The 8,287-nt window shown below is 39.4% G+C and overlaps 2 protein-coding genes across 4 annotated transcripts in view; one reads left to right on the top strand and one right to left on the bottom strand.

Annotated features, from left to right (window-relative positions):
• Window positions 1–6,494, top strand: part of LOC123320123 — a 55,006-nt gene extending 48,512 nt beyond the window's left edge. The window contains exons 3-9 of one of the 2 annotated variants that reach the window (XM_044907314.1): window positions 4,952–5,018; window positions 5,101–5,209; window positions 5,281–5,454; window positions 5,511–5,709; window positions 5,774–5,942; window positions 6,051–6,113; window positions 6,228–6,494. In XM_044907314.1, the coding sequence (XP_044763249.1) occupies window positions 4,997–5,018; window positions 5,101–5,209; window positions 5,281–5,454; window positions 5,511–5,709; window positions 5,774–5,942; window positions 6,051–6,113; window positions 6,228–6,319 (828 nt within the window). In that variant the 5' untranslated portion in view covers window positions 4,952–4,996 and the 3' untranslated portion in view covers window positions 6,320–6,494. Of the gene's footprint in view, window positions 1–4,782; window positions 5,019–5,100; window positions 5,210–5,280; window positions 5,455–5,510; window positions 5,710–5,773; window positions 5,943–6,050; window positions 6,114–6,227 lie in introns of those variants that run through there. The other variant, XM_044907313.1, reaches the window with a different exon arrangement.
• On the bottom strand, window positions 605–7,482 carry LOC123320116. Of its 2 annotated transcripts, none has more exons than XM_044907304.1 (7): window positions 7,124–7,482; window positions 6,806–7,052; window positions 3,102–3,321; window positions 2,364–2,483; window positions 2,021–2,277; window positions 1,542–1,703; window positions 605–1,140 (listed from the first exon to the last, which is right to left on the bottom strand). In XM_044907304.1, the coding sequence occupies exons 1-7, from the start codon at window positions 7,313–7,315 to the stop codon at window positions 635–637; spliced, it is 1,704 nt and encodes a 567-aa protein (XP_044763239.1). In that variant the 5' UTR covers window positions 7,316–7,482; the 3' UTR covers window positions 605–634. The 2 variants fall into 2 exon arrangements, with proteins under 2 accessions (XP_044763239.1, XP_044763240.1); XM_044907305.1 differs by having other exon boundaries at window positions 1,542–1,700.
• Between the last annotated feature and the right edge of the window lie 805 nt (window positions 7,483–8,287).

The following is an 8,287-nucleotide window of genomic DNA, read 5'->3' as shown; positions in this document are numbered from 1 at the left end:
GGGGATGTTTAATTGTCTATGCCTTCATCGATAAGCCTCATACACACTAAGATAAACTGTTATAGCTGTATCTAAAAGGGTATATAATTAATAATTCATTCGTGATTGGAACTTTTGCTAGTCCAATTTTTTCTAGAAACGAGTTCGAGGCATCAAATGTACACACGGTGTTCTTTATTCTGGGAATTTCCCTTCTTCATCTTGAAACCATAAAACGAGAAAGAAACAAAGTCTTGGTGCATTCCCAGATCAACGAAAGCTGCTTGTCAACTCCGAGAATAAATCGACAATATTCCCAACATGGTGTATAAATTTTTTTTTCAAGTTTAAGTCAGTGTACTTATGAGTATGCTTCCTCCATCCTCCACTCCCAAGAGAATTGTGAATCTTCAGGTGTGTTGACCTTGATTCGCAGAAATACTGTTTGCTTAAAGAGCCCTGAGTGGTTTGTGTTGAATGAACTCTTGTATTTTTACGTTCTATGAAGATGAGGGGAAAATCCCAACGATGAGTCTTGCATGTAGCAATTCGATCTGTAATCGCAGTTGATTTATACAATGAAAAAAGCTTGGATTGATATGAAAGAAAACACAACACATCATATTCTTCATTTATTCAACAAGTATTCCTTCATTCAGACATCATCCAGGTCTGACTCGTCCTCATCGTCACTCTTGATGATCCCCAACGTCTTCGCCAACGACTTAACATTCGTAATGACCTCCTCCTGCACCAGGTTGAAGCTCATAGCCAGCAGAGCTATGCCGAACAGCAGATACAGCGAGCACAAGGCTATACTGACTGTTACAGTGGTAGTAGTTTCGTTGGTATCTTGACTGACACCCTTGGCCGGCACCAGGTCACCAAACCCTATGGTGGTGAGGGTTATGAAGCAGAAATAGGCTGCGTTGAGCAGACCCCACTGTTCCCAGTAGTCAAAGAGGAAGGCGCCTCCAACTATGTAGCTCATGACGAGGAAAACGCATAGACCTATTGGCACTGGCCGGGTTCTGTGCTTTTCTGTGTCGTAGTAGACGTCGTCGTAGAAGAAGTCTTCATCGGAATCGGGATCGTCGAGGTACTTGCTCCTGTAGCCATAGCCCAGAGGGGTCATCATCTTTGGACTGGAGTTGAGTCGAGCTGAAAGGATACTTGAATCTGAAAACCTGGCCAAAATGGTTATTGCTTGGGGAAACTTTGCAGCTTCATGGTATCAACCAAATGAACCATTGTCCTGTTTTCTAATTGGAAAACCCTCCTCTAAGGGTGAGCAAGGTTAAAAAGTGCAATAAAACATGGTTTTCTGAAGGAAATTATTGAGTTGCAAGGAAGACATTTGGCAATTAGGGGCACTGGAAAAAGGGGATCATTATAGTGAATCTCACTCCTCTCCAACTTGTGCTACATAGATTGGCCTCCCTTGTGTAACCTTCTCCTCTTGTTTTGGTGGTAAAGAAGGATGAAATGTACAAAGATACAAGGGTACAGCATGTTCAATCAAGGCGTAACAGAATGGGGTCAGAATATCATATAATACTAACGTGATAGCCTCTTTTTTCTTGCATGATGCTGTTCTTCCTGGTCATCTCCCAAGTGGTCCTCTACTGGGATTTGTAAATGGTTGGGATCTTTCTCACTGGTTGATGGATGCTGTTTAGATCGACCTCTTCTCTCATTGTCCAGGTCCCTCACTGTTATTCCTGCTGGAATGAATTCTGAGTATCAAATGATGTCCTTCGAAAATTGATATACATAGGAGAAGATCTTAGAACAGGCTATAGTATCTATTTTCCTCTGATACTCCGTGACCCTGACCTAACCTAACCTACCTGGAGGATCACCTAACCTAACCTACCTGGAGGATCACCTAACCTAACCTAACCTACCTGGAGGATCACCTAACCTAACCTAACCTACCTGGAGGATCACCTAACCTAACCTAACCTACCTGGAGGATCACCTAACCTAACCTAACCTAACCTACCTGGAGGATCACCTAACCTAACCTAACCTAACCTACCTGGAGGATCACCACCATTCAACTCTCCCTCCTTGACCACGTACTTGTTGCATAGGATGGGAGTCTTGTCGAAGGCTTGCATTTCCAAGGCCTCGAATTCTCTGGTTCTCTGATGCCGGTTCTGGAATTTTTTCCTGTCCAAGGATCCACCCCTGGCTCCGAACCTGGGGGCTGATTGACCTCTTCGCTCGTCTGAGAATCTAGACGGCTGGTTCCTTTGGAGGTTGCCCCCTTGCCTGGTGTATTCGTGGTATCTGCTGCAAGTAGAAAAGAAATTTGACCAGAATAGGTCTTTGTGCCATTCCTGAGTTGTCTGGATAGGGTCTTTAATTCTTTGTCTTACCTCAAATCGGTGTCTGAGTGAGAGGTGTGCATATCTAGGTTTCCGTAACCGCTATCTGCAGATCTCGTTGAATTTCTCACGGATCTTCTGAAAGAGGCATTGCGGGATCTTGAAAATCTCCTGAAAGAGTAAGGAATACCTTTGAAAACCTCTCGTTTATACGAGATATATCCTCATCAAAACAATTCTTTCGATCCAAGGCACTTTCCCAAGTAATAATGGTGGATGCGATCTCGTAAATTGGTCCAGAAAATTTTGACCTAGGAAACGACAGTAATCTGGAAACTGATCCTACTTTCCTTGATTACCAATTTTAAAAGTTTCACATCTTCCATAGTGAAATTCCGCTTTCAATATTGAAGAATCTAACAACAAACTTAAAGTGGTGGATGCGCTCTCCAGCGCTATTTAAGATAGCGTTGAGTACTTGTAAAACATACAGTGACTCTTACAAGAGTTGTTAGAGTCACTGTAGTAAAGCATCGATAGAAATACTTATGCAAATTCACATGGGGATTGTATCGGTGGAAAATATGAAGAAAATTCTCAATAAAATTGTGTATCTCAGAAACTAGCCTCTAGATGGCGCTCAAAGTCCGCACGAACATTCAAATTGTTATTTTAAAGCCAAGAACTAGTTTTCTTGTTTCCTTGGAGATATTGGATAGGTTCTGTTCAGTTTTTCACAACTAAGCAAACAATCCATTAGGAGATACGAAATAAACTTTTATCACTCACTCAGCTGATCTGACCGACCCCCTGATTGATCGAGATCTCCTGGGTTTTTTTGGTCTTGTGCAAACGTAGCAACACACCCTCCAGTAGAGAAACCTGAAGGACGTGGCCATAATGTCTCCGATGTTGGATAGACATAGTAACATCAAGGGTATACCCAATATGGCGTAGAAAATTGTGACCACCTTACCGAGGGCAGTTTTGGGAGTTATGTGACCGTAACCTGAAAGAAAGAGGACCTTTTATTGGGGGTGATTAACACGTAGTTGTCGTCGGTTCATTTCCAATCTTACTACTATCATTCTGCTTGCATAATGTGGTAGTAAAAGAGGAGGACCTCCCATACTTTGCCATTGACCCACATTCGCCAACACTGACAACTCTTACGAATCGAATTTCCAGATGTGATTTGCATGAAAATAACAAGTTTGATGCTCTGCATCGTAGAAGATTTTCACCCTACACAGCGGAAGATATGGCATAGAGTTGTGGTTCTATGATTGGTAAATTTTCACCTTATGCCTGGGAAAACAGTTTTGAAAGCTGTTTTTGGCTGTTTTAACAGTTTTCAGGAGAAAAATAGGCACGGTTATTTTTGCTTTTCATATTTCTAGCAATCATTTATGAATTTTTTATCAGAAAACAAGTTTTTTCATTGCTGCTGGAGGACTGGTCCTATAAGGGTTCAATTTTTTTTATTGGAACTTATAAATAGGAGTTTCTGTTTCTATATTATATATCCCACTCTCCCTTCTTATTCGATTTCATCAGTCGATCAGTCTATGTATAGTCGATACTATATCGAAGTGAATAGTCTTGCAACACAATGTACAATAGTCTCAGGTAGTATGTAATTGGAGTACCTTCAAATTAACGAATATATTTACGGTCTACGTACCTTGGGTAAAACCAAATCGCCTATGAGTTGGGAAAACCAACGATCTGATAGGAATTCTTGAAGAATAAATCCTTGAAAGGGGTATACAGGCATATAAGACAATATATGAACACACCAAGATGTGGATGTTGTTCTAGGAAAACTAAAAAGATTTCGAGCAAGTCCCACAATACACAAGCTGCCAAGACATTTGCCCACCTATCTTTGATCTCCAGACTTGAAGAAACGATAGTGAATTTCCGGTAAATTAGTGAACCAGATCGAGATGGACTTGCTATTTCCGAAATATGTAATCATCCTCAATGCTACATGTCCAGAAGTTCACAATTAACCGGATGCTACGTCTTCATAATTAGGGAAGTATTGCCCGAAGGTTCTTCATGAGATTCTGCGGAAAATCAATTTTTTTCGACGGTTAATCATTGGAAACTTGAACGTTAACAATTTCAGCTAAATTGTGAAAGTATTACTATGGCAAAGACGTAATCAAATGGACAGTATCTCAAATACTTGTTATGTTCATAACGCAGATAAATTTTATTTCTTGGCCTAATATTTTCAGTAGGTAATCCAATGCATTGAGGTCACTGTACGAATTGGTTTAATGAAGAAAATCCATTTTCATTTCAAAATACCGATAAGCTAATGATTTATACCTTAGGGGACCTCCTTTTTTTGGAAAAATATAGTACACACCTCTCTATAAGAACTCGTTTTTCGGTGAAGTTCTTAATGAACTATTATCCTTATGTTCATAGTCGATTTTAAGCCAAATCTGCTCCATTTCGTAACAATTAGCCTAGCGAAGAAACAATAGTTCTTCATGGATTTAATCAATTGGAAATAAGCATTCATTCAGGTGTCTTGACCATATCCCACCACCTATTAAGAAATCCTTAAATAACGTCTGCTGATATTACCAAATACCATTCCATTCAAGTGTTTCACCTTGTAGGTTTGTGGTACTTCGTATGGAAATCGTAGTTTTGTTAAGTTAACAATGAAGTCGACTTTGATTTTAGGTGAGCGAGTTTCGGTAATTTTCAGCAGTTACCCCTGAAAAATTCCTTAATTTCAAGTCTGAAATATACGTCTTTTTTTCAGGGATCATCTACTATTTAGGAGCCAGTGTTAAGGCAGAGGAAAACAAATGGGTTTGGCAGGATAATGGAAGAAATGGAGAGGCTAGGAATCGTGGTCTAAGATATGAAAAGTAAGGAACAATTCCTCACACAAACCTCCCATTCGATTGTGTCAAAATGTTAAATAATCCACCTGTTACAGGCCTGACAAGGGAAGGTATAACATTTACGAAAATCAGGATGTTTACGAACCCAACAGACCCGTAGATGAGAGGCCGATATATCCAGACTCTGGATACGTATCCAGACCACAACTTGGTCCTTATCAAAACGAGAGACCATACAATCAGAGACCGCCCTTGATTCAAAATAATAGGTAATAAGATTCAAGTAATGAATAACAGGAGATGTTGATATTGGTTTATATTTTAGGCCAGGTGGACTATATGGTAACGGTGGAGGAGGCTATGGTAGACCAGTACCTTCAGACGGGTACTATCCCAACGATCCAAGTGACCCAGGGGTGTTGACTGGTCCCATACCATCGTGGGTTAAAGAAGGGCCATTCAAGAACTACGACACTTGCAAGTGTACCGAAAAGTTTAACTGTAGATCGCCAGGGATAAGTTACGTGAGTGAAATTGAAGTTGCTACATTTAACTGTGCGTTATTATTTTTTTTTATATTTGACTTAGGGACATTGTGACGTTGGCAAGAAGTATTGCTGTTACAATCGCAACAAAATCGAGGATCTGGGCAGTGATTATCCTAGTAGACCCGTGCATTCTGCTGAGAACGGTATACTGGTAGGTCCTGGAGGTCCTGTTGGTCATCTGGGAAGGCCTGGGTTAGTGAATAGGCCAGGTAATGATTGAATCGACTTTTAATGAGTATATTGAATAAACCTCGAATTATAATATTATATTGCTCGTCATTTATGATGGTTTTTAGTAATTTGACGATGTTTTTCAGACAATGGTATATTAGTAGGACCAGGAAATGATTTTGGTAGACCTGGAGGATTCAACAGGCCAGGTAATGATTGATATAAACCGTTTCTTCTGAGATCTCCTTTGGATCAATGAAATTTCTCAAAAATACTCTGCTCAACAATCATTTATACTGTTTATACATTGGGAAATTCCACAGGTTTGATAGGTGGAAGACCAAATGGTTATGGGTCGCAAAACGGTGTCCTTGTAGGTCCTGGTGCAAGGCCATACGATAGGAGAGATTACTGACTGTGATAACGAAATGAACCCAATTGTTCATCAAAATCGTGAGTGTATATAATGTATATTTTTCGATGTTTATCGTTTGGTAAGAAAATCCAATTATTTTAGCATAAACCGTTCATATTTCTCTGTTTTTAGTCGTACATTATGGAAACCACTTATGGTAGAATAAGATATTGTAGCTTCAGAATAAATTATAATTCGATTTTGTCAATTTTTGCTTCAGTATATAATTACCTTTTGAAATCCAGCGTGAAAAAGGTTTATATAAGACGCCAATAAATTCTGAAACCCTTCGTTCATTTTGTATCCTTCGACCACTCGCACTTAACCGAAAATTACAGAGGAAACTGATGGGTTTTATGGTTAGTTTACGCAGAGTTACCAAGAACTAACAACTAAGGAAGGCAGTAATCTAATTGGCAGCAGCCTATGCTATGTTCTTAGCTCTAAGTAACTCTGCATAAACTCACCATCACTCTAGCTACCTACCGATCGTGGTGATCACTATGATGGAGTAAAACAGGGAGCCAGTTCTAGTCCACTGCACTATGTTCTCATCTTCTTCCCCATCCCAACCGTCTTTGGTCATAGCCTTGACTAGGGCACCTTCGAAATTTTGTATCAGACTGGATGCGTTCTTCGTGAAGCTCACCTCGTCGAGGACCTTGGATTCCAAGGCCAGATGCCACAAGTGATTCGTCACATTTTGTCGTATGCCTTTTATGCTCCTTTTGACCTATTGGAAATGAAGAAGATACACTGTTATGACTGATGGAAATAAGTGGTGGAGGAGAAATATCGACAAACCTGTTTTTCGTAGTCAACTTCTAGGGCTTCGAAAGTGAAGGCTCCAGCAGTGCAATAGGTCACTACTAAGGTTATAAGGGTGACATGGGAAAATATACAGGTGATTGTTTTCCAAGTTATTTTCCAACATTTAGCACAAGCACTCTGGTTTTCAAGTTCGGTGATGGTATTCCTAGACTGATATCGAGACATGTTTCATCCTTTTAAACATATTTTGCTAAGCCTGAAGTTTTCATTCAAACATCCGTAAATATTCGTCAATTTATCCAGATATAAACCAATTGTCGTAGAGTCTGGACTCAAGGAGAACAGTTTTACAAACTTGACAATACGATGGAATTGGAAAACTAACCAACATTTGATCCTTCTGTTTCCCATACGTTCTACGGATTTGAAATCCTTCTATTTATAAATTATTCATTTCCTCTTTGCTAAAAATAGTAGATCTCGAGAATAATGGACTTCAATACGAGCATATCCCTTTCAAAGTGGAATATTTTGTTTATTCAATATTGATCCTTCTATTTGAACGTTTTTGATTTGATTTTTGATTTGAAATACTGGAGTAGAACTTTTTATTTACACTGCTCAAGAATAGAAGTGCGTTTTACACACAAACAAAATATGGTCCTCATCAAACAAAGCATGAAATTGCTATCGTACTAGTGATATACTCATTGAGTTGAAGATAAAGAGCTACAACCTTCGCACAAGATCGTTTCATACGGTTTACTGCTCGAAGTGCTCGACGAAATAACTTCTAAACACTTCTTGATCGAATGGATTTGCCAGTTGCTTCTCCAGACTAAAATTGTGATGATCATGTCTGGTCTGCAACGTCACAGCAAATACACCGTTTACCTGACCCACCACAGACATTAAAACAGCTCGCCAATGCTTTTAAGGACATTTATCATAATATCCCTCACAAAACAGAGTAAGAGCACTACGAAGAGCTACAGGAGGTCCCACATCATAGTAAACCTTGATTTCTAGGTGTTTTTAGCAGAAGGAACATCTTTTTGAGCTTGTATCTTTCAAACCGAGCCGATTCGGTAAAAATAGTGAAGGAAAAAAGTGTTTCTAGAATCTACTGTTAAAATATTCGTACTGTTGGGATTTTTCATTCATTACCACTTTGAAAACTTCTTATTTCGAAGATTA

Source organism: Coccinella septempunctata, chromosome 9, assembly GCF_907165205.1.
Source record: "Coccinella septempunctata chromosome 9, icCocSept1.1, whole genome shotgun sequence".
NCBI classification, from domain to species: Eukaryota; Metazoa; Arthropoda; class Insecta; order Coleoptera; family Coccinellidae; genus Coccinella; species Coccinella septempunctata.
The sequence above is the reverse complement of the archived record's forward strand: the minus strand, read 5'-3'. Positions and strand labels throughout refer to the sequence as shown.

What these genes read in the sequence shown, in the direction of transcription:
- LOC123320116 (XM_044907304.1), bottom strand. Translation starts at nt 7,315, where the DNA reads ATGTCTCGATATCAGTCTAGGAATACCATCACCGAACTTGAAAACCAG. An exon ending in GGGTCGGTCAGATCAGCTGA is followed by an intron (nt 2,484 to 3,101) that starts GTGAGTGATAAA and finishes TTACTCTTTCAG; the next exon opens with GAGATTTTCAAGATCCCGCA. An exon ending in CACTCAGACACCGATTTGAG is followed by an intron (nt 2,278 to 2,363) that starts GTAAGACAAAGA and finishes TTCTACTTGCAG; the next exon opens with CAGATACCACGAATACACCA.